The sequence below is a fragment of the Eumetopias jubatus genome, unplaced genomic scaffold (genome assembly GCF_037043125.1).
Source record: "Eumetopias jubatus isolate StellerSeaLion01/CBP00866 unplaced genomic scaffold, mEumJub1_p1.0 scaffold_14, whole genome shotgun sequence".
Classification (NCBI taxonomy): Eukaryota; Metazoa; Chordata; class Mammalia; order Carnivora; family Otariidae; genus Eumetopias; species Eumetopias jubatus.
In genome coordinates, this window is record NW_028274820.1 from 82,121,732 (window position 1) to 82,148,635 (window position 26,904).

General features: G+C 35.2%; 1 protein-coding gene and 1 long non-coding RNA gene across 8 annotated transcripts in view; one reads left to right on the forward strand and one right to left on the reverse strand.

Annotated features, from left to right (window-relative positions):
• The window catches only part of POT1 (protection of telomeres 1), an 82,801-nt gene extending 78,076 nt beyond the window's left edge, over window positions 1–4,725 (reverse strand). For 5 of the 7 annotated variants that reach the window (XM_088018308.1, XM_088018306.1, XM_088018303.1 and 2 more), the window contains exons 1-2: window positions 4,665–4,725; window positions 3,682–3,866 (exon numbers count right to left, since the gene is read on the reverse strand). In XM_088018308.1, coding sequence (XP_087874434.1) covers window positions 3,682–3,804 — 123 coding nt within the window. In that variant the 5' untranslated portion in view covers window positions 3,805–3,866; window positions 4,665–4,725. Of the gene's footprint in view, window positions 1–3,681; window positions 3,867–4,597 lie in introns of all 7 variants that reach the window. The other 2 variants (XM_088018304.1, XM_088018305.1) reach the window with 2 other exon arrangements.
• Window positions 4,726–9,343: 4,618 nt separating this feature from the next.
• The window catches only part of LOC114210658 (uncharacterized), a 29,632-nt gene continuing 12,071 nt past the window's right edge, over window positions 9,344–26,904 (forward strand). Inside the window, exon 1 of the long non-coding RNA XR_003609554.2 lies at window positions 9,344–9,391. This is a non-coding gene — a long non-coding RNA (uncharacterized LOC114210658). The remainder of the gene's footprint in view (window positions 9,392–26,904) is intronic.

Consider the following 26,904-nt stretch of genomic DNA (forward strand, 5'->3'; position numbering starts at 1 on the left):
ATAAGCTGTGAGATTTCTAACAACTGTCCTTGAAGTAGCTTCAGATTCCATAGTTTCAGTACCTATTTTCATTCACTAACTATATACACCGCATGCTAGGTGTGACAGTATATATTCATACCCTGGTACAACTTTTTTTTTTTATGTTATGTTAATCATCATACATTAGTTTTTGATATAATGTTCCATGATTCATTGTTTGTGTATAACACCCAGTGCTCCCATTCAGTACCTGCCCTCTTTAATACCCATCACCAGGCTAACCCATCCCTCTGCCCTCCTCCCCTCTAGAACCCTCAGTTTATTTCTCAGAGTCCAGTCTCTCATGGTTCATCACCTCCAATTTGCCCTTCATTTTTCCCTTCTGCTATCTTTTTTTTTTTTAACATATAATGTATTATTTGTTTCAGAGGTACAGGTCTGTGATTCAACAGTCTTACACAATTCACAGCGCTGACCATAGCACATACCCTCCCCAATGTCTATCACCCAGCCACCCCCATCCCTCCCATCCCCTACCACTCCAGCAACCCTCAGTTTGTTTCCTGAGATTAAGAATTCCTCATATCAGTGAGGTCATATGATACATGTCTTTCTCTGACTGACTTATTTCGCTCAGCATAACACCCTCCAGTTCCATCCACATCGTTGCAAATGGCAAGATTTCATTCCTTTTGATGGCTGCATAATATTCCATTGTCCTGGTACAACTTCTGACTCCATACTTTTCTTCTATACTAACCAGTGTGTGGGGATGTTCCTGGAAAACATTTCTACACCAGGAGAGCTGGCATATCCTGGCTAAAAATGCAAGTAACTGCAAAGCACACAAATACATCTCATTAAACCTAGTCCACAAGTCAACTTCCCCTTAGCTACATATTCCAAAAATGTTCTCAGCCATTCCAATGCCACTGGATAAGACAGGAAATGTGATGGAAGGGTAAGTCAAAATGGAAAGAGACAGCAACCTTAACCATTTTAGGTTAGAACATCCCCCTTGTGTAAATTTTACAAATATGAAAATGTAAATTCATTTCTAAGACCCCTAACATGGTCTTGGGCTTGTTCAAGTAAAGTCTTTGAAGCCTGAGCTTCACTAATTGCAAAATAATTCTGTCTCTGCTCAATGAGATTATGGTACATTTTCACTGAGAACTATGAAACTAGGTAAATTCCTTGTCCAAAGGCATGTTAATATATCATTATCTTGACCACTGTAACCAGCATTTACCAAATGCTTAGAATTCATTAAGTAAGCACTTTACATTTAATCCTCATTGCATTTCTATGAAGTAGGTTCTATTATAATTCCTAGCTTACAAATGGAAAAGATAAGGCATAGGCAGATAAAATTACTTTCCCAATTACATAGCTGGTAAATGGTCGATCTGTGTTTGAATCCAGCCCGCCTGTCTCCAGGGCTTCCACTCCTTTTCAGGATGTTAAACTGCTCTAGGAATAAGTTTGTGAATACGGCCTATGAGTTTGAGTATGAGTGTACTCGGAGGAAAGGGGACAGGGTGAGGGCAGAATAGAAGAGGAAAGGGAATGTAGATAAATTTTTAAAAAATTGAATTTGTTTTATTTCACTTTAGTGCAGCAGTTGTGAAGCTGATTGTAGATCGTATAAAAGCCAATCACTGTTAACCAAATGCAAAACTGACTCAGCTAAAATTAAAAAGCTTTCCACTCCTATTTCAGGACTATGACTTCCATAATCAAAATATCAAAATAACACAACATACTCCTTTTCTTTTTTTAAAAAGATTTTATGTACTTATTTGACAGAGAGAGCCCAAGTAGGCAGAGCAGCAGGCAGAGGGAGAGGGAGAAACAGACTCCCTGTCGAGCGGTGGGAGGGGGAGCCCGATGTGGGGCTGGATCCCAGGACTCTGGGATCATGATCTGAGCTAAAGGCAGCCGCTTAACCAGTTCACTGAGCCACCCAGGCGCCCCACACAACATACTCCTTGAAAGACATTTCCTGCTTTCACTTTCTCACCCAACATTCAATCCTCAAACCACTAAAAAGCCGACCCAGCAACATTAGTCTTCCCAAGTGACCAATATTTTCTTGATTATTAAATCAAATAGAATCTTTTCAGACCTTAGACTGAGCATTTAGCAGCAACATAGCAAAGACAATGAAAATTCAAATCACAGCTCAGCCACTTATTAGCTAACCTTGGATCTAACCTTGGATGAATTACTTAACCTTTATCTGTTTTCCCAACTATAAAATGGGAATAATAACATCTATTTACAGGGTTCTTTCAAGAATTAAAAGAGGGAACATATGTAAAGCACTCAGGAGAATGCGTACCAGAGAGCAATTTATGTAAGAGTTACTGATACTACTCCTTGAAACTTACCTTACTAAATATACAAGACACCACCCTCTCCTGGTTTTTCTCCTACGCCTCTGGATTATCTATCTCTTATTCATGCTATCTTCTTAACACTGACATCCTTCAACACATCTTCTTATTCTATTCTTTGGCCCAAATCTCCCTGAGTAGGAACCCTTTGAGCTCCAGAACCCCAAATCTACCTGCCTATAGGGCATTACTACCTGGATACCTCTAATAACCTGTGAAAGATATCCAAAACTGAACTCATTATCTTTCTTCTTAAATGCATGCCTATTATCTTCCCAGGGTTGACAGGACTTAAAACCAGGGAAATTTCCTGAACTCCTCTTTACCTCTCTCATCTAACCATTCTCCAAGACCTGTTGATTCTGCGTCTTTATCTTGTCAGTTCCAAGCAGAATGTCTAGATTCTAACACCAGCTCTACACTTATCAACTGCATCTCAGTCCAATCACCTAACCTTTTGGAAATGCCATTTACAGCCAAAGAATAATAGGACCCAATCCATAGGGTTTTGTCATGATTAAATGAGTTGATATATGTAAAGCACTTAAAATACTACCTAGTTCCTAGAAAGAGCTCAATGTTAACTCTTGTTATTATTATTATTTTATTACCATTTTGTCTCTCTCCTTCCCATCATCTCCTCTGCCCCTGGTTCAGACCAACATCAACTCTAAACTAGATTACTGCAACTATGTCTTAACTAATTAATTATCCTTCCTCTAATCTTGCCCTTTCTGATATATTCTTCACCCAAGAGGCAGAGTAATTTGAACTCAAAGTGAATCATGTCTTTGTCCTGCTTAAAATCTATTAAGGGCCTCCCACAGTTCTTAGGGTAACATCCAAATTCTTCAACATGCACATGAGGACTGCTTATACCCAAAATGAAAGGTATAATCTCAGTCATCCTTTATGTTCCAGCTCCACTTTCCTGACCTAACTTGTCAGAACCAAAGGTTCTCTCCTAAATGTTCACATACCACAATTCTAATACCAACTTATTAATTATAATTAGAGATTAGGTAAACTGTCCAAACCCAAAAGAATTCAGTCCCCTTTAGTTCAAGGATCATGTTCACTCATCTTTGTACCCTCAAAACTTATTCCAGTGTATCACAAAAGAATTCAATAAATGTTTGCTAAATGAACGCTAAATAATTAAGAATAATAGCCTCAAATAGTCACAAATATTATGACACACGTAAAACTATTCCTAAAACAACCCTTACAAATAAGCTCAACATAAAAATGAGCATTCCTTTTAGAAGAAAAAAGCATTCTGAGTTATGAAAATTCTTACCTGGATATATTTCTTGCTATAATCACAACCTGGCTGTAGAGAACTGAAATCTACTTTGTTTAATTCACTTAGCAGCTCAACTTCAGGCACTCCATTGACTTCTTTTATTAATTCAAGTGGCATATCAGATCTGCTTCAAAATGTTGTCCAAAGCAAATTCAACTAGAGCAGTTGACAGCTTACTGCTGAAAACAAAGACCAGTGTTTTACCCAAAGTGTAGTCCGTAATTTTAAGCTTCTTTGACTCACTTTTGCTTTTTCTTTCCTTTAAGTTGGTTAGTAATCACTCTTGGGGGTAGAGTGGATTATTCTGTAATTTTATTACAAGGATCAATACATGCATTCCTCCAAGACATTGAAACTCAAGCCTTTTCTATTTAGTTTTCTAAAGGAGTATCTCTAAAAGCCAGTTTTAGGATCTGTGAAAACTACACTGACAATGTCCTTTATCAAAACTGTGCTTTAAAATGTACAAGCTACTGGGGAAGGGGAGGGGGATTGAAAATTTTGGTTTTCTTTTTTAATCCCTTAGCAGTTGTAATAGTGTGTACTCAAATTGGGCACCAAAAGGTTACTCCTCTAAAATATATCTGTTGCCTCCTTCCTCCAGCCCCTATACAATCTCGAGGACTACTGAACTAACTTGTGCTTTGTAGTCTCAATCTTATTTCTCAGACGTCTTGAGTGGGACACGCACTAGTGTCAAAACTTAATTTTAATGTGTGAGCATCAACCTTCCCCCAAGCCAGTTGAGCTCCGTGAGGGCGGGGACTTGAACTAACTCCAGTCAGAGGCTCACAAAACGCCAAGCAAGATACTGAACGCAGCAGGCTCACGCTAAAGACAAATATGAAGAGTCTTTCTGCAATAACCACACCAAATTTTGATCTAAACTAAATCAGTCTCTTTATCATACCCGTTCACAAGCCGAACCACTTCACACCCAGGCAACGAACCCCACACCGACTTATAAATTCACTCACCCACACTCTAGAGAAAAACAAGGAAGTTTAGGAGGGCGCGCACGTGACGTCACACGCACGCGGCGGCCCAGTTCTCACGCATGCGTACACGGTCTCTAGGGCTAAACTTACTGCTCCCAGGCCCGGGGAGGACGAACTGCATGCATGATGGTTCGTAGGCCTAAGGTATCCTGGAAGTTTCGCATTATAAGTAGATGGTGCGGGCCAGGGGGAGGATGAGGCCGTGGTACAGTATCCACCAGAATTTTCGCTGCTCCCCTCAGCCCCGCCTCCGCTCAGTCTCCCACGGTCCAGGGTGAAGGCGCGGGAGGGGGAAGCAGGGGCGGTTCGCTGGGCGATTCATAACTCCTGTAACCAATAAAAAGTCTTTTCCAAACCCCGGGCGGGATTTGAGATTAGAAGCTCCTGTGGGCAGGGCACTTCCTATAACCCCCGGTTTTCTACCTCAGAAGCAATCACCCAAATGCAGATTTTACAAAGAAATAATTTCATCAATGAGTAATGCCGTTTTTAGATAGGTTGGATTAACTTCTTCATTGGTCTATAGGGCTATAGCTTGGGGATATAATTAAGACGTATTATTAAATGTGAATCTTTTGCTAATTTCTGATATATATTTCCGATCATTTGATGAAAGTGAAACCCACCTGAATGCAAAGACAGGATGTAATAATTACCTAAATATTTCCAAGGCTAATTTGGACTAAAATATCCGCTGTAGATACTTATTTGCCCGTGGAAATAACTATATTTAAAATAACTTTTTTTTTTTTTTAGCAGGAAGCATTCTGTTAGCCCACCTTCTCTTTTCCCTCACACCCCTGTATTCACATACCATGCATAAACCAGGGCGGTGACAAGAGGCTGAGCTCAGGAGCTGAACTGTCCATTTGTAGAAAACAATGCTAAGTAAGGCTTAGATCCCCTTCTTGTTCTTACCCTAGCCTCACCCAGCAAAGAAATACTGTACCTTGTCCCTAAGTGAAGTCCTCCACCTTGGCTCCAGATTCTGGCCACTTTCATTTCACCTCCTATCATTAGTTATATCTTCTCTCAACATATTTTCAACTTCTCCTTATTCTTCCCCATTGGCATTTAAACATATTCTAACACAGCCTAAGCTTATTAAGGGCAGGGAGAACTCTTTACTATTATATGCTTGGAGCCTGCACAGTGTCTGGGACATTGTAGGGGCTAAATATTTGTTGAGTGAACAAACGCTCAGGAAAAAATGTTTCTCTTTCCTCACCTCTGGCTTCCACCACTCCGTCTTGGCCCCACCCCCACCCTCATTACACTTAAATTGCCTTTGCCAAGATCACTGAAGACTACTTTGTTGCTAAACCAAAAAGCACTCTTTATACTCTTTAGTCTTTCCTACTCATCTTTCTAAAGAGCATTTTCATTTTGTTACCACATGTTTAGTTTACCTCTTTTTCTATAGCAACTGAATCTTTTAAAGTTTTTCTCTTTCTCTAGTTAGCCTATGAATGTCCATATTCTATTCTGATGAAGATATCTATAACTGCTTTTTTGGTTGGGATTGTTCTCAGTTTCTCTGGGACCTAAACACTTCATATACATCCAAGTAACTTCCAATCTTGTTTCTTGTTCACTGTCTCCCAATTAGTGGCAGAGCTGGGGATATGTATGACTCCAGAGCCTATACTGCTTTCCCTCACATTAGCATTTAGTTTGTAGAGATTCATTCTATAAATGAAGAAAATTGAATATGAATATCCAGTACAAATGAAGTACGAGAGAAAAAAGAATGGATCAACTAGATAAGGCTCTGAAGACATAATGTTAAAACAATCCATTACCGTTTTTCTACGTCTATTGAAGCAGCATAAAAAAATTCCAAGACTAAAAAAAAAAAAATCCAAGACTAACAATTAATGTATTATCTATTACAAGTACAATTTTTAAAGTGCAATGAAATTTTTGGTAAAAAACTACCATTAACTTGAAAATAAGAACCACCATGAGAGGCAAGTAAGTATTTCATTTGGGATTAAAGAATTTCAATTCAGGGAGCACAGAATCATAGAAACTCAAATAGTGTCCAGCTTGTAGGGTAAAAGCAAGGGTTTTTATGAGGAAAAGAAAGGGAGCCAATTACATGAGTTGAAGAGGGGAAAAAGTTTCCTGTGGGTGTTAACGAGTTATTTTAGGTTATACATTGATTGACTACTAATTCTGTCTTCAGAAATTTCAAACCACCGGGATGTCTGTATTCAAGCAATTGTTAAGAAGAGTTGCCATTTTGCCTAATCCAAAATTTATGGCCCAGTTCAAACAAAGACAGGTAAAGCACTTTCTCTGCAGTGGCCCCTCTGGCTCTATTTTAAAATGGCTGTAGTCATGACAGTTTTTCATACTGCAGCGTGAAATGCTCAATTTTTAAAAAGCTAAAATGAGATTCTCACTAATAAATAATGAGTACTAAAAGTGGATGAGTATTTTTATTAATAAAAGCATAAATATAAAGATATGGTACTGTTTATAAGTAATTGAGCAAAGATAAAAGGAATTAATCTGCATATTTCTGGTATTTCTGTAATGGAGACCAAGCTCCTGTTCACTGCACAGTAGGCCAGTAAGTTGAGAGGCAAGATGTTGGGGTAAGGAAAGCAACTTTATTTGGAAAGCCAACAAACTGAGGAGATGGTGGACTATTGTCCCAAACAACCATCTCCCCCGGTATAAAATTCAGACTTCTTTTATGTTAGCAAAAGGAGTAAGTAGGAGAGGAGGTTGGAGTCAAAAGGTGACTGACCTCTGTAGACATCCCAGGAAGCTTGTATAACTTCTTTGTCCTTGGTCAGTTGATCTTTACATACAGGAATCTGGTCATGCCATTTCTTAAACATAGCCTAGTCAGTTCTGTATGTATTTCCTTATCTCCTTGGAGAGGTAGATTTGGGGTAAAAATCAATTTTTACAAATCTTAACTGTAACATGCTTATGTGCAGGGCTAAGCAGAAATTTCTAAGCTATAGGTCATAGCAGCAAAAGAAACAGAAGCAATATGGAGTCAGACATGCTAAGTTTCTCCCTGATACACTTCTCGTTAGCATTTTCACATTGCTCTTTACTATTTACTTTTTAATCTGAATCTTTGAATTGAATTTCCTAGTCACCCAGCACTTCAAATTTATTTTCTTGGCAATAATTGCTGCATCATTAACCCATTTCTATTGTGATTTACAATTTTCCTGCAAGTTGTTGTTGGTATGTTGCATCCCTACAGTTTGACAATATCATCTTCTACTGTTTTCTGAGATTTCCTAGCAGATTTCTTAGCTAGGCTACATTGGTTAGAGTTCTTTTCCCTGTAATCTAAGGGCATTTTTGTCCAATCCTATTGAACATCTAGATCAATTTATAAACTCCTATTTCAATGAAGCATCAATTTTTATATTGTTATATATTTGAAACAAGATAATTCAAACAAATTTATAGCAAATTTATGTTTAAATTATAAATTTAAATGATGAGGTCTTTAATCACTAGTGCATATTAGGAAGGTAGCATAACAGGGAATCCAAATGTGCAAAGCAAGGCATGGACTAAGCAAGAAGGGCCAAGATTTTCATATGAAGAGGAAAGGGTCATTCTCCTGTTTTGAACCATGCCATCTGGCACCTAGTGACTTATAGTGTGTAAAAGGGTTAAGATAGGCTGACTCAACAGAGATAGCCTTCTGTTGAGTTATACCAATGATTTATGTTGAGATGGAAAAAAAAAACCTGCATTCACCAAAATTAACATGAGTATTAATTCAGAAAAAGAATCTCTGACAAGTTGGCTTATAGAATAAAACCGAGACTTGGAGTTGCCTATGTATGGGAAGAACCATGTTTCCTAAGAATATGGTTGGTTTTTCAGGTTTCTCTGTAGAGGTGGGGAAGAGAGAAATTAAAGAGGAACCATCAAAAAGCTAGAAGGTGTGTACTCTCTGATGTTTGTGCTGTCTTCCATTCACATATTCAAAAAAAAAAACACTTTACTAAAGTAAAGTTACTGAGCTCACAGTAAGGAAGCAAGGAACTTGGTATATGTTCAGATTGATACCAGTATAATTGAGGCAGCACACAGAAGAGAGATGAAGAAAAATAAGAGGAAAAGACCTGCTGGAAATTAACAGACATGAAGGATAAATTAGAACTTTCAACTTCTTAACACTATAAAAGTAGGGGTTTAGGTCTAGAGTTTAGAGTGCCTCTTTTATACATGCCGTATATTTTATACCATGAGGATATGTCCTGGAAAATCCTGCAGTAACACTCACATATAAAACCTTATTTCTGTGTAATCTTAGAATAAAAAAAATGCACTGATGGCTTGTTTGTTTTGGAAAGTCAGTGGCCTGAAAGTTGGAGAGCACCATAGCAGGTAGCTGTTTATTAGCCTGATATTTTTCTCTTTTTTTCCCTTCTTTTTTGAGTGACCCAAAATAGGTACACTTTTAAAACCTTTATAAGGAAAGATTTTAAGTAATGGAAAATTGATTAGGAGGTTGCATGTTTTTTAAATTCATGATGGTTATTTGGAATAATTGAGAACCATTTGCTTTAGGTTCAAAATGCATTTTTGACACAAAAAGACATTTCCTAACTTTGTAAGATCTATTAAATAGAATCTGCATTTATTCATTACATTCATACATTTTTTTCAGGAATGGAAAAGTCAACATCACAGAGTTCCCTTGATGAACACTGAAGGTATTTTATTCATTTTTCACCTGTATACAATAACAGTGAGACTTTCTATGGCTAAATGACAGTGTATCTTTTCTTCTCACAACTTGTCCATCAAAGATTATGTGTTGTTAGAATGATAGGGTTGTAGCCTACTGTATTAATTAGAGGATAAAATATCATTTGTGTTGGCCCTACTTTTATCTAGTTCTCAATAGTAAAAAATTAGTCCAAGACATCTTTCCTATGATTAGAGCAGAATAGAAATGATTACCATATAATCACATTTGAAAAACTTCAGTTTAATTAGGGTGTATTCAACCCAGAGTGCAGAGTCTGTGTCAGAGTCTGGCAGAGCCAAAGGAATAGAACAGATGGAGAAAAACAAATACTCTGCCATTCCTACTTATTTTCATATTAAGATGGTGTAAACGGGTCCAAGGTCTAGAGGCATGTTTAACAGTCTTGTAAGTATATTAGAATTTTTTTAAAAAGTTAAAGAAATATTCTATTTTGTTTTGTTTTTACCTGACCATTAAGATTTTTTTTGTGTATGCCAAGTAATCTGCTAATTTTATCCATATTAGACTTCCAAATGCTAATAATATTAACCCTGATCAGTCTCATCCCTAATTTTTCCTTATCTTAGAAATACCTCTTTTTTTTTCCATTTATGCTTGATTTTCTTTATATCAAGTCGTCTATCCCCGCATCAAAAAACTCCTATCCTCTTTGCCACAGTTACAGATTCAGGAAGGAGCATGTAACCCAATGCAGTCCAAGGAGAGATGAAGAGATATTTGCTGGAGACTACTGGGGGAGATTTTTTTCTGTCTCTCTGTAGAGATAACATGACACATAACCTCCCCTTTTACTGGTACCAAGTGAGGAAATCTGTAGACCTGGCATCCAGTTCATGGATGACTCTGGGCATCCATTCCATGACCAAAAAGGAACCAAATTTAAGATGAAGCCAGTCTATGGTGACAAATCTAAGAATTCAGATTTTATTTATTTATTTATTTATTTTTTAAAGGTTTTATTTATGTATTTGAGAGAGAGAACATGAGTGAGAGAGCAGAAGCAGGGGGAGCAGCAGAGGGAGAGGGAGAAGCGGGAGAAGGCAGCCGCTTAACCGACTGAGCCACCCAGGTACCCCAAGAATTCAGATTTTAACTTCTTGTCTATCCACTATCCTACAACACCTTGACATTCTATTAGTGAATCACTCCTTTCCCACTCTCAAAGCAGTTATATGTTCATGATTTCCCATTTATATCTTTAGCTCTAGACATTTTTCCAAAATTTATATTTCCTATGAATTCCAGACTTATATTTTCAGCTGCATACTAGATATCTCCACTCAGATGTCTAGAAGATATCTCCAACTTTCAAACCATATCAAGCCTAAAAGAGAACTCTTGATTTTATAAACCCTCAAATTGCTCCTCTTTAATACTTTAGTACTTCCCCTAACTCAGTGAACACCACCACCTTCATGTAATTAATCACGCAAGCTAAACCACCTTGAAGATACCCTTAATTCTTCTTTTAAAAGCCCATAACCAATCTGGAAGCAAGTCCCGTTGTCTCTATCTTCAGAACATATCCCATCCTGGATCCAGTACTTCTCACCAACTCCATCAAGCTAATTATCTCTCACTATTTCAAAGCACAGAGTCCTAAAATGGTTTCCAAACTCCCATTCTTATTTTCTTATATCTAATTCTCTTCATAGGATCCAGAGTGATTCTTTTAAAATATAATTGGAAAATGAACTCCTCTCTGCAATATTTTTTAATATTTTTTAATTAAAAATTTTTTTTTAAGATTTTATTTATTTAAGAGAGAGAGCACACAAGAAGAGGGAAGGGCAGAGGGAAAGGGAAAGGGACAAGCAGACTCCCCGCTGAGCATGGAGCCCATGGAACTCCATCCCAGGACTCTGAGATCAGACTTGAGCCAAAGTTAGTTGCTTCACTGACTGAGCCACCCAGATGCCCCTTTTTAAATTTTTTTTTTAATCATACCCAGAAAAAAATAATCTGCCTTCCACCACCTTCACCTCTGTATTCAAATATCCTCCCCAATCTCTCTGCTAACCAGAGACTGCCTTGTAGGGTAGCTGGTTTTGGGCCACTCCACAGATTCATACTCCCTAAGATCTACTATCAGGGCTACCATTGGCTGAAACCAGAGGGTATGAGATAGTAATGATGTCTGTACATGTCAGCCTTCTCAAGCAGAGAGCAGGTCAAAGAATGACAAGAGGGTCTGGAAGGCAAAGAGAGGCTATATGGCATGTCCTTCTAAGAATTTTTATTCCACTTTTTGAAGACTAATTTACAACTTATCTATTTTCAGGATATGGATTAGGAGGTAAATCACTTACCCCTTAGGAATTACTGAATAAAAAAGAACAAGTCCAGACAGTGAGTGCCTCAAGGCAAAGCAAACCTAACTCAAACTATTTGTTTTTGAGGATAAATAAGCAATCTGGGAGGAGACAGGAACAAAGACACTTTTCAGGACATGACTGGGATTTTTGGTAAATTGTTAATTTAATTCCAGTTTCATAGGACCCTTTGGTAAATACAGTTATCTATTACTGTAGTTTAGTACTATTGTAAATCCTGGAAAGCCTGCTAAAATAAGTCATAAAATATTAATGTAAGGATGAAATATTAAAATTATCAGACTCTTCGCTGAAATTTTACATGGGATAATTTCTATAAACCTATACAAACTTCAAAATTTTCTAACTTTCCCCAGAATCAAATAGTAAAATACATATTACAGCTAGAGTCACATTTGTAGATTGATGGTTTAAGCATTTTCTACTTATAACTGCATCGTTTGATTATATTCAGATAGCTCCAAGTTTTAATATGATTTTCCAAGTTATCTTTGGCATATCCCCCATTTTTTAAGGCAAGAAAATATAGGGGAGCAATATTTGCCCCCCTTCCAAATGTATCTGTTTGGCATGTGGATTATTTTAGGCTGATTATTTTTAAGAAACAGAGGCTCGGGAAAAACTTTTCACCTTCTCCCTAACTGCCTAAAAGAATTCAGGTAGAGGACCTGTTCCAAGAAGTGAGCTATTACCATAAATAACCACAGTATAATATGAACTAGGTGTGATAGAGAGGAACTTAGCAAAATCTGTTAAAATTCCTCTGTCCCATTGTTTTCAGAATGGCCCATCAAACATTTGATTACTAAACAGTGACTCTTTTTCATCTTCCTGTGAATTGTTTTCCTTCCCTTTGAAGTCCCAAACCTCTACATCCTTGTTCTTAGTTTAGAAAGACCTATATACCTCACTTTGCCTTACTGTCTTTGGAATCTCTCATGTTCATGTGCATTCCCCATACATACATAATTAAGTTTAATTTTCTCCCATTAATCTGTCTCTTATCAATTTAATTCTTAGACCAGCCAAAAGAATCTTGAATGGTAGAGAAAAATTTTTCCTCCTCAACACAAACATAATAATATCCATTTAAGTTGGAGTGCAAATATCCACATTTTTCATAGAACCATCTGTACTATGTCTGCACCTTGATATTTTCATTCTGTGGTGATGACTACCACAGAGAGGAAGAACATGGGCATTACCAAATATGTAAAAGCCCCCAATAACCTAAATCAAAAGTTTAAAAAGGCCCCTTTCAATTAGGACCATTAGATAATATCTACTATCTATTCTTCAAATCGTTGCACCATGACTTATGCATAAGGTATAATCAGCCACTCTTCTACCATTATGGCTTTTATAAGCCACCTCATCTTTTACATACACATGGAAAAAACATTCTGCAAGTGACAAATTCCCTCACAAAAAATACCACTAAAACAAACCTCCAAATTTCTAGAAAAGATAAGTCTATAAGATACTACATTACCTTCTTAGAAATGTTTAACCCAGGCCACAGAAAAAAACAGGTTTCAAATCAGTAATCACAGAAGTGTTGAACAAGGACATTGGATGAGATGGCTGACAAAATATAAAAAGTCTCTCCAACCCAAATCACCTTTAAATGGCCGTATATATATTACAAAATAATAAATCTAAAGTGGTTATGGAAAACTAGAATATCTTTTATCAATTAGTCATGTCATTTGAGGAACCCATTAAATACAGAAAAAAAGAGAAAAGAGGCTCACAGAAGAGGATTGAGCACAGATGTGAAATGGTACCAAAGGATGCTTCAAGCTCAGAGCAACACATTCAAACAGTTGGGGAGGCCCCCAGAGAAGGGATTATTTGGGTGAATGCATGTGGAATAGCTGGACAGAGTCCTCTCCTTCCCTGGGCATCAGCTACATTTGCCCTTGGAGCAAAATGGCAAGGGTGAGTGCCTGCGTCATCGAAGCCAGACATAATCAGACAGAACTTTCTGGCATAGTCTACCAGCATTTTGCTCCCACAGTCTCCTAAGGCCAGCTCTTATGTCAGAATGTACATCCACAGCTAGGCAAAAACAAATTATCAAACAAAAATATCGCCAAAATTTTGAGGAAAATGTGCTTTGCTAACATAAGTTACCAAACCCAATTTGACAAGAAATTAATCTCAAGATTGTAGAAAGCAGACAGTAGACTTTAAAAGGAATGTAATTAACTTATTCAAAGTGAGTCAAGATGTTAAAAAAAATCAGAAATAATAAAGGGACCTATTATAGATGTAGGATATTAAATGAGTATAAAATAATTGGTGTAACAATTTTTTTGTAAATATGAAATATTTAATATGTAAATATTAAACAACACATTACTGCACAAGCAATGGGGCAAATAAATGGCAAATCAAAATATGTCTCAAAACAAAAGAAAAAGAAAACACAATATTCCAAAACTTATGGGATGCAGCAAAAGCAGATATTAGAGTGAAATTTATGCTATAAATGCTTGTATTGAGAAATACAAATATAAATGTTCAAATAAACAACATTAATTGTAAAAATCTACGCCAATAAAATTTAAAGGCTAAATGAAATGGATAATGGGGGGGAATATAAATGACCCAGATTCGCTCTAGAGTGATAGAAACTGAATTAATGAGCAATTATAGATAAAATGGAAGAGACGGTAAAAGATCTACTCTTAAAAAATACATGATTAAGACATTTCACTTTTAAACTGGAGAAGAAACAAAATCTCTGTCCACTTCTAACAAAGAAAATGACAAATGGAAGTAGAAATTTTATATTAGATGATATTAGCACAGATAATCGCAAACTTTAAAATATTTTAATAAAGTATACCATGTGTATCGAATAGGGGACCATTCTGAGAGAGAAAGCTAAGAGATCACTGACCATTTTAGATGATGAGCAAACCTGTCAGAGCAGCACACTTCCAAAGTGGTTGGTGCCATCCAGTGGAAAGTTAACTCTTGTGTTAGACATCAGGCTCAAGTGCATGGGCTGAAAAAGCCTTCCTAATCCTTTGTCCTCATGGAGTGGCAAGGGAGTTAGAGTTGAAGGAAAAAAACCCTACATATATTCCATTTTTGCAACAAAGCAGTTTACCACACTCTTCATGTTAGCCCAAAGTACTCATCCAGTCTCTTCCCACTCAAATTCTGTAAATAACTTGAGACCAGAAAGAACGTCTCACTTTCACAGGTATGCAGCATTATAGAAGGAACATAAAAGGCAGAAAGTCATAAAAAAATTAAAAGCTAAAAACAAAGCCAAAAAATATTTTAACATGGAGAAGATAAAAACTTTGGTGAAGTATTTTTCTATGGAATCAAGTAGCTTGATTAAAGGAAAAATTCTCCACACATGAAGATGTCAAGACAGAAATACAGGAACTCAGAGAAGAAATAATAACACAACAAAATAAGTGGGAACAAAGTTAAAACCATATGTGTGATGCAACAGTTGAAGCATCCACACCATTGAAAACAAATCTACCTAAATGAGGGACAAATTTCAGTATATTGAATTATGTAATAGAAAAAAAGCATTTAAATAATTAAGAAGAAAGATATGTGAAAACTTGCCAAAAATAAATCTATTATACACATACCCAGGGTACACATAAAAAAGAAAAGAACAAGTAAAACAGAAAGTAGACTTAAAAATATAAATCAAGGAAAAAAATCCTGAAATTAAGAAAACTTGACTCAACAAATTGAAGGTAGACATCGTATTCTAATTAAAATGGACTCAGACTTATTAATGCTGTGACATTTTCACATAAATTTCCTGGACTTAAAGATTTCTATGGCACATAAACCACCAAAACTAAGTAAAATAAAAGAAAAACCTCACTTTGAGGCACTCATAAGATTGGTTTGAACCTTTTCTACAGCATTTTTCAATGTGAGAACAAAGTAAAGCAATTCTAGGAAATCCTCAAGTAGAGGAAGTGTGACTCATATATTTTGTACCATTCTAAATTTTGGTTTATCTATAACAGCAACAGACAAGTGATAGTGGCTGACTCCCTTGGTATAGCCAGCTCTGAAAATATAGGCCATTTGCTTTCATTTGGGTAACCTATGTAATTTCTACCAAATTTAAAAGGACTTCTTAAAAGCTTCATAGAAACTTTAATATGGAAATATGTCTTGTGAACCTCTAACACAGGAAGGTAAAAGAAATGTTTCTCCTACTTTCTCTCTTCTTATTCTATGCAGTCTTTTCTCAGAGCACATTCCCATAAGTGGGTTTGTGGTTATGTTGTAGAAGTCTTTCCAACGCAATTCTTTTTAGCTTGTCAGTTATCTTTCTGGGAAAATAAATAATGGTGCATGGACACAAATGAAGAAAGTTTTCTTTTTTCCCCCCACATTTGTAGCATAATTTTATTGAGCTGAACTTATATTAGATATAAATGGTAAATATTTTGAATAATTTTAAATTACACTATGATATATATTTCCTTTCTTAATGAAAACCATCTGCCTTGATATCACTCATTTTTTTATAAGTAGTTAAAAAACAGATATCCTTGATTTCTCTCTTTAGCCACTTGTATTTTCTGCATCTTAAATTGTTGGTATGGCAGAAACTCTCTCTTTGCTTTTTCTCTTCATTTCCAATTTCCCTCTTCTGCAAGGGCAAATATAAATTAAAAATAAGAGACTTAATTCTCCAAGTTGAAAATAAGAGACTCCGCCTTACCCATTTTCTTAGAGAACTTTAGAAAACTTGTAAGTTCTTTCTCTGTCTCCTTGAAATGTATGTAAATCTTTTTAGAAGAAAAATAGACCTCTTACTAGCTTATGACCCAAGCATATCTCTTTCAAGGACCTATAAGCATCTCTTTGAAATATAATTATCAAGAGAGATAGTATCCTGATCTCTCCCCATTTCTGTAGCTTCATTTAAGTGGCTGCCTTTCTCCAAGTTGCAAAACTGTCTCCTATCATAAAAATATGAGAAGTTTGTCTTTCCTTTGGATAAAGCCAATTAACACACAGATGGTCACATCAATTACCAGGTAAATTTAGAATGAACTATGTGTGGTGGCAAATAGTTCTGTCAAGTTCTCTTTCTTGGTAAACTAAATTCCTCTATTCTAGATTTGCCATTTAATTAAAAAAATCTAAGCATAGAGCTATATATCTTTTATTCAGTTTTTTTAAAGATTTTATTTATTTATTTGACAGAGAGAGACAGTGAGAGAGGGAACACAAGCAGGGGGAATGAGAGCGGGAACAGCAGGCTTCCTGCAGAGCAGGGAGCCTGATGCAGGGCTCAATCCCAGCACCCTGGGATCATGACCTGAGCCGAAGGTAGACTCTTAACCAACTGAGCCACCCAGGTGCCCCTTTTTTATTCAGTTTTATCTGGCTATAATCAGCTCGTATATTTTTTTTTTAGCAGGGCTTTTTGAATGTCAATGTGTTCTCCAAAGTATTAGCTATGATTTCAGTTCTGGGTTAGTAACAGACTTGATAAGTGTATCTTTTATTTTTCCTCTAGGTGAGAAATTGACTAGCATTAGTTATTCTCTGGAACAATCTATTATCCGGAGAGATAATAGAAACCACAGAATTGAAAATGTATGTCATTCAACACATGATATAATAAGACATTATTAGACTGAGTATGTCTTGAACTCATCTATAATGTTTATATATGCCAGGCACTGTTTCAAATAGAAATATGAACCCAGTTAACCTTTATCACAGCTCCATGAGATAGTAACCATTATCATTCCATTTACAGATGACTAAACTGAGGTACAGAGTGGTTATATAACTTACCCAAAAAAGCCTTATATAGTAAATAGTAGAGCCAATATCTTAAACCAGAAAATCTCACTCCAGACTCATTGTTTTAAAACCACGCTCAATTCCTGTTCTATGCCAATGTATTACTTTGTAGTAACATTACAGTTTTATCACATGATAGATGAATTCAGTGTTATTTTTATTATTGATAAAATCTTTGGCAGTATTATAAAATGCTTTTTCTGTTTATGCTCAGAAATTTATTTTACCAATTATTTTCATTTGTTCTAAGAACCCTTTTTGAAATAGTAGTAGTTTAGTAGCAGAACCTAAGTAAAACACTAAGAAATGAAGTTATTTAATTAAGTTTCCATAACTGGATCTGAGCATTTTTATCTTGGAATATAACTTCAACCACTGAAATACTCTGAATTTAACACTTTTTTAAGATAAATAGAGGAAATTCACACCTCTCTTGGTGTTAAATTGTTCCAGGCTGTCTGGCTTCATAGCAGTTTACAAGAAGCTAGTGCATTGATTTATAGCGTGAAGCCTATCTCTGCTGCCAGAGAGGCTAGCTGTTTTATTATTTGGTAACTGGAATCTTAGATTGTGAAAACACAGCAAAATCTATAGTGAGAAGAGTACGCCCTCACAATCTGTTTTTCATATACAGAGCTCATGTCAAACTTAAAGTCAATCATCTGAAAAATAAAGATATTTGAAAATGAAAACAGTCATATTTACTCTTAATTCTTATGGTTAGCCATTATCTTATACTGATCTTCAAAATCTTTCTCTGAACACATATATCAGGAAAACTGCTGGTGAACTATAACACCAATGAGAATATAGAAAATGTATATATAACAAATGACAAAAACTTATACATTATATTTGTACTTGACATTATTTTTACAGTTCTAATTTGTTCGAAATATTTAAGAGTTATTTTAGGACTAATTTTTAATTTTTATTTTATTTATTTATTTATTTTTTTTTTAAGATTTTATTTATTCAGTTGACAGAGACAGTGAGAGCAGGAACACAAGCAGGGAGAGTGGGAGAGGGAGAAGCAGGCTTCCCGCCGAGCAGGGAGCCGGATGCGGGGCTCGATCCCAGGACTCTGGGATCATGACCTGAGCTAAAGGCAGACGCTTAATGACTGAGCCACAATGTCTAGGAAATGAAGTCATCATTTTCAAAATCTGTTTTGGAATGGGCCAGAAATTTCACTTTTTACTGTGAATTTTTATCTATTAAATATGAGTCATGCAGGCAGTCATATCTTTTCCCTTCATCTTAACAGGAAAAGTCCTGAGATAAATATAGTGAGACTTTTCTTCCTTGCATTTTGGGAAGAATGCAGTTTTTATTTATCAATAACTAATTGAGAGACTATTAGATCTTATATGTATTTTATAAAAAGCCCTTTATATTTATTTTATGGCCCTATTGCTCTTTGACATCGTAGAACCCAAGGGAAACTTGTATTTATTTATTTTTAGATTTTACTTATTTCTTTTAGAGAGAGAGAACATGAGCAGGGGGAGGAGCAGATGGAAAGGGAGAGAGAGAATCTCAAGCAGACTCTGCTGAGCACAGAGCCCAATGTGGGGCTCGATCTCAACCCTGAGATCATGACCTGAGCCAAGATCAAAAGGCGGTTGCTTAACCAACTGAGCCACACAGGCGGCCCTCAGGGGAAACTTTTAAATAATGAGTGATATAAAAGCAAATAAGCTACAAAAACAGATATGCTGAAAATAAAGATTTTATACTTTCACCTGAGAGTGAAAATGAGTAGATTATTTCTGTAGGGGAAAAAAAATATTCTTTAGAAATTAATTAACATAGTAATAAAAACAGCACTTCTAAAGATTTTAAAAGATTAAATTATGAGAAAATGAGATTGACATCAATTGGGAAGTGTAACTGAGCAAAACAATTTTTTATGAAGTAGGTTCAGATAGCTAAGGCAGACTATATCAGCTGTTAATCATGTTGAGAAAGCATGTTTAAAACTTCATTCTACATCAAATGTATAGAATTATGCAAAGCCAAATACCCATTTTAATAAATTGGAAGTGTGCTTAAATTAGATTTTCATCCAAATCACAAGTTCAAAAATATATGAAATAATTTCAGTATGTTATATAAAATCAAACAGCTTTACATTCTGTAGACCTATCCATCTGCTCCTGTAAAATCTTTGTGTTGAAGCTAAGAAAAATTACAGTTATACAATGTAGTACATATAGTTATGAGATGTATAGCTTAGCAATTGTTTTAATTGATGGAGTAAGCCATATCAGTAAATTTATACATACTAAGCACATTTTATATCTTTGTTTTTGCTTGTCTTTCCTGAATAAACTAATAGAAATTTAATACAGATACTGAACTTGCTAGCTCTCTAAGATAGAAGTAGTCAAAGTTGTATGACTAGAAAATATTTTGGGGGCTATGTGAAATCACTTGTGTTTTGTAAGAAAACCTCTGATTTGTATTTAATGTTTTGTTAAAATATTTATTAGTAACAAACAAGGTTGGTAAAAGCTGATTTATTGCTTCTCAAAATGTGTTTGACGGCATACAACACAGGAATAGCTTCCCAGAAACAAAGACTTTTTGACAAGAAAAAATTTAAATGTTTAAAATTTTAGTTTAAAATATATTTCATAGATGAACTTTTAGAATAACATCATCAGTATGAATAAAATCAGAGCTTTAAAGTAAAAATATTAGAAATAAGTATTTATTTTATTACCCCTGTAGTAGAAATGAAAGATGGATAGTCCATCTCAAGAATTACAAGTGAATGTTCTCAAGATTATTGTGGTTTGTTGAATCATTTCTATGCATTAATAATTTAAGTTAGAAAGTTTCCCATAGCTAATTTTTTTTTTCAGTAAAACAGTCAAAATTTTCTCCAGAACCTTTGTTCTGAGACCTTAAAAATCAATTATTCAAATCATGTATCTCCATGAATGTTTCATTGCAAAGAGGGAGAAACAACATTTAGAAATTGTGTTCTTCACTAAAATATAACCTGCCTTTATATTTGACTAAATGGTTTCCACTTCAAGTAAATACATTCTGTATTATATATAGAATGACAGACACCAATTTCTTTTTATTTCAAAATCCATTTGTAGGGGAGCCTGGGTGGCTCAGTCGTTAAGCATCTGCCTTCGGCTCAGGTCATGATCCCAGGGTCCTGGGATCGAACCCTGCATCAGGTTCCGTGCTCAGTGGGAAGCCTGGTTCTCCCTCCCCCACTCCCCCTACTTGTGTTCCCTCTCTCGCTGTCTCTCTCTCTGTCAAATAAATAAATAAAATCTTTAAAAAAAATCCATTTGTAAATTAGTTATTTGAAACTCATAATGCATGTTTTCCTAGAAGAAAAAATATTATAATATTAATTAACTCCCAAGGTGAATCAGGCATACATGTAACTCAATGTATAACTAAAGAATAATAACAAAATTAATGTAATAATTCCATTTATTGAGTGGCAACTGACTTACTGTAATTATTAATACGTTGGCTTGGCTCAAATTATCTCATTTAATCCTGATAATAGCTTTGTGTATTCAATATACAAATGATTTTAGAGTATTCATGTTAATAGACTTTAGAATACTTATTTTTTGTTTCTATAGGAGAATATAATCCATATTTGAACTTTTTCAATGGTATTTGAATTTTCCATGTGGACCTTTGAAGTTGTCAAACAAAAATAATCAATATATTTGAATTCTGTTTCCAGCAAAGATTTTGAGCAAAATATCTCTGCTCCCATAAATACTTAGAAGACATAATAAATTGTAACTCAAAGTGATAGATACAGATATAAATATATAAACATATATCTATATGTATGTTTGCAATGAATGAATGCAAATCTTGAAGTGTTAAAAATCTCAATTAAGAACAGAAGTTGCTGTACATCTAGGAGGTGATTATCAAATTCAGAGATGAGTTACAATGCCCAAAGTCTTGAGTTTAATGGCCATGCAGAAACAAAAGGTGAGATTTTGGGGGGCAATTAAGACATGAAGTTGGAATGAAGGGACTTGCACAAATCTGAGGTTCTCTGATTTTTTTTTTAACCTGTGGTAATAAAGGGATAACAAAATGTTTCCAGTGACCTAATATGAATGAAGTTATCATGTGTATGTTCAGTTCTCTGGGTAGTAAACAGAAATATCTCACAAGAATTCAAAACCCAGTGTTTGCTATGCATGGGTTTGAACTCTGATCCTAAACTACTGTTTATATGCACGAATCCTATATGTGTAAATCCTGAAATAGAAACCTCAGTATTAAAATTGGTACTTCAGATTATAAGGATAGATCTATACATAAATGGAATAGAAGGAAAAAAATTGAAAGTCCAGAAATAAACCCATACAATTGAAGCCAGTTGATTTTTGACAATGGTGCTGTATTAGTCAGGCTTATTGGGGTTCTCCAGAGAAACAGGCCCAATAAGATAGATGTATATGTGTGTGTGTGTGTGTGTGTGTGTGTGTGTGTGTGTGTGTGTGTGTAGATAGATACATAGATACACAGATGGATAGGATAGATTTTAAGGAATTCACCTTCACAGTTGTGGAGGCTTGGCAAGTCCAGAATCTTTAAGGTAGGCTTGCAGACTGTAGACCCAGAGAAAAGTTGCAGTTTGAGTCCAAAGGCAGTCTGCTAGAGTCCCCTTCTTGCTAGAGGGACATCTTGGTTCTATTAAGGACTTCAACTGATTGGGTGAGGTTAACCTATATTGTGGAGAGTAATCTGCTTTACTCAAAGTCTACCAGTTTAAATGTTAATCTCATTTTAAAAAAACTCCTTCACAGAAAAATTCAAAATGTTTGACCAAATATCTGGCTACTGTGGTCCAGCCAAGTGGACATGTAAAATTTGCCATCATAGGTGTCAAGACAAATCTAGAGCAAAGATTGTCTTTTCACCAAATAGTGTAAAAAACCCCAAATATCCACAGGCAAAAGAATGAAATTGGACCCCTTCCTTAAGCCATACACAAAAATAAACTCAAAGTGGACCATAGACTTAAAAGTAGGAGTTAAAACTATAAAATTCCTGGATGAAAACATCAGAGTAAAGACACAAATCTTCACGAGCTTGGATTAAGCAATGGTTTATTAGATTTGACACCAAAAGCAATGTGGACAAAAAGGAAAAAAATTAGACTACACTGGACTACATCAAAATTCAATTGCTTTTGCTGAAAGTAAAACCATCAAGAAAGTGAAAGGACAACCTACTGAATGGGAGAAAACATTTGCAAATCATTTATCTGATTAGGAACTAGTATCCAGAATATATGAACACTTATAACTCAATAAGAAAAAGACAACACATTTAATAAAATGGGAAAAATCTGAATAGACACATCTCCAGAAAATATATACAAAATTCCAATAGGCACATAAAAAGATGCTCAACATCATTAGCCCATTAGGGAAATGCAAATCAAAATTATAATGAGATACCACTTCATACGCACTAGATGGCTTATAATAAAAACAATAGATTATAACAAATGTTTATGAGGATGTAGAGAAATCAGAACCCTCAAACACTGCTGGTGGGCACGTACAATGCTATAAACATGACAGAAAACAGTTTGGCAATTCCTTAACATGCTAAACATAGAGTTACCATATGGTGTAGTAATTCCACTCCTGAGTTTATACTCAAAGAAAAATGAAAACATACATCCGTGCTAAAACTTATACATGAATATTCATAAAATCATTATTTATAATCAAAAAGTGAAAACCACCCAGATGTCCATCAACTAATGAAAGAATAATCAAAATGCAGTATAACTATACTATGGGATACTATTTGTCAGGAAAAAGAAAAAAGTATTGGTACATGATACAACATAGATGTACTTTGAAAATATGCTCAATGAAAGAAGTCAAAACACCACATATTACGTGATTCTGTTTATATAAAAAAATTCCAGAATAGGCAAATCCTTAGGACAGACAGTATATTAGCAGTTGCTTGGAGAAGGGGAAGAGATGAGCAACTTCTAATGGGTACAGTCTTTCTTTATGGAGTGATAACTTTTTCTAAACTTAGATTGTGATGATGGTTGCAGAATTCTGTGAATATACTGAAGTCATTGAATTGTGTGCTTTAAACTCATGAATTTTATGGTATGTGAACTATATCTCAATAAAGATGCTTAAAAAATGATTCCTGGGTGAGCATTTCTCCTGACACACTTGGAAAAAGTAAATGTAAAACTACTTTGAATAGATATTTTTATAATCTATGCTGCACAAAATGCCTATGGAGTAAATAGTTGATTTGCAAGATAAGATCACAATCAAATATTTTAAAAGTCACAAGGAAATGATTTACCTCAGACCCAGCAAATATAAGAAATATATTTGAAATATATAAAAGAATAATAAAACAATTTGAGACAGAAAATAAAATTTTATTTAATATAAAGCCATATATGAATGGAAACCATAAGAAAAGAATTAGACACTAGGAAAAAAAAGGCAGACTGATTTGAAAAATCATCACTTAAACCTTCTAAAAATTAACCAATTTTAAGGATTCTTGAAATAAAGATGAACAATGAGCAGGTCAAACAGTAGATGAAATAAAGCTGAAGAGAAAATGTTGAATGATTGGCTGGTAAAATTTCTCAGCATGTAGCCCAGAGATAAAAGATTAAGCAAATGAAAGAGAGACTAAGACATGTAGAAGACAGAATAGAAAATCCAACATATATATCAATGTAAGTTAAAGAAGTAGAATAAGAGAGGGGCAATATTTGAAATGATAATGGTTAAAAGTTTTTCCAGGTTGAGGAAAAATAAGATTCCAGAAGCAAAATGATTTCTAACCAGGATAAATACAAATAAAGTTATACCAGTAATATCCAGTTGAAACTACTGGACACCAGTGGCAACAAAAAAATAAAGACAATCAGGAGAAAGAAGATTACCAGGAAAGAAAAGGTGAGGAAGAGGAAGAGACTAACTGCACAGAAATAACATTTGGACCGCAGCAGATATCTCAAAAACAGTAAGAAAGCTTAGAAAATAAAGAATAAATAATAGTCTCACAAGGCTTGGAGGAAATAAGTACCAGTTTAGAGTTCTGTACCCCACCAAATAGTTCTTCAAGAGTTGGTGGAAGGTGGAGATATTTTTAGATAGAGGACTTTTCACTTGCTGGATTTTTGTTTTTAGTCACTAGAGACCTTCCATCCCTTAAAGTACCACTTAGTAATTTACTGTGGGAAGAAGAAAATTGTACCCAGAAGGTAGGAGCAGGATTCATAAATGGATGATAAGAATGGATATTGATAAATATGAGGTAAACCTAAAAGAAAATTACTGTAAAAATAATGACTAATCGTGTGTGGTTTAAAAATCAGACAAGGGGCGCCTGGGTGGCTCAGTTGTTGAGCGTCTGCCTTCGGCTCAGGTCATGGTCCCCGGTCCTGGGATGGAGCCCCTCATCGGGCTCCCTGCTCAGCAGGAAGCCTGCTTCTCCCTCTGCCTCTGCTGCTCCCCCTGCTTGTGCTCTCTCGCTCTCTTTGTTGAATAAATAAATAAAATCTTTAAAAAAAAAGACAATGAAAATATTAGACATAAATTCCAGGGAAGGAGTTAGAAGTTACTTATATCATGGGTGGGGAGTGTAAGGATATTGATTAATGTTAGACTTTGTCAGGTTAGGTTACACATACTAGAAACTTAAGGGGAACCACTAAAATAACAGAAAAATAATGTATAACTTCCAATAGTTTAGAGGGAAAAAAATGGAATAAAGACAGTTGGTCAGTGCAGCTGGAGACAATAAAGAAAGAAAAAAAGAACATCAAAATACAAAATACAAAGTAAGTTGGCAGAAATAAAATACAAAGAAACACAATAAAGGAAAATGTAATAAACTTGACAATTAAAAGGTGAAAATTTAATGACTGGATTCCAAATTTCCAGCTATCTGCTATTTTTTTTGAGGGGGGGAGCAAAGGGAGAGGAAGAGAGACTCTTAAGCGGGCTCCACACCCAGCATCAAGCCTGACATGGGACTCAATCTCACAACCCTGAGCTGAAACCAAGAGTTGGATACTTAACCAACTGAGCCACCCAGGCACCGCAGCTATATGCTATTTTAAAAGGTACATCTTAAACAAAGTAACATGGTAAATTTAAAAGTAAGAGGAATAAAAATTATATACCTGACAAATATTAACCATAAGAAGCTGGTGTAGCTGTACAACTTCCAGGGAAAACAGTTTAAGGCAGAAAACAGTAGTAAGGTTAAAGAGGGTCATTGTAAAATGATAACTTTAAAAAAACTTCACTAAGACAATATAATAAGAAAAGAAAAACCCATTTTCCTGTTACTTATGCATGTATAATTCTCAAAAGGTTTAAAACTAGATTAGTCCTACTTGAACAAACTTCCTTTTATTCCTTAACATCTCTCCTTGAAAGCTTAGAACACATTTCTTTCACTAAGCCTTCTAGTATTGATTTTTTTTAAATTTTTTTCCAACCTTTTTCTGTCTCCCCTTTTGCTCTTACATGACATATTGTATATCGAGTTAGATGGGAAACCTCACAGGAACTTTGTCTTTTATGTGTTTGTAAGTGCCATGTACCCTTATAACTATTATAAATAAATAATCATCATCATCTTGGGATAAAAATGAAACATAAAAGTATCAACCTTTCAAACAAAAATGAGTTACCTTTCTCTCTTTAACTATACTTTAGAGATGCATTCTTGTAAAATTCTAGAAACTCAAGTATATTATTTAAGTTAAAAAAGAAAAAAAAGTGTTGTATCAGTCTAGGGTGAACAACCATCCTGGTTTGCCTGATTTTAGCACTGAAAGTCCTGTATCCCAGGAAACTCTTTGGGCACCTGGGATACTTGGTTGCTCAATAATATCATATTTCTTTTAAGAAAGCCAAAGCACATACATCTTATATCTTTTATTGAAAATTCATCTAAATGTTCAGGCAAAAAGACCAAAAGTTAATATCCATAATGGAGAAAAATATTAACAGTTTTCCTTAATCTGAGTCCTCTATTTCTGTTGTTAAAAAAACAAGTCCACATTTTTGTAGCCTATCTCTTTGATTTGATTAAATGTAGGGCATCTTATTAAGTGCAAAGTTTGCAAAGCAGTGGAAATGACTTTTCCTTTAAACATCTGTTGTCAAGAAGTCTCTGGTATTCCTGGAATTTTTGTTAAGTATGCTCAAGAAACTCACAATTATTTTCAAGCACCATAGCATCTAATAACTTGAAGACGGTGAAGGAA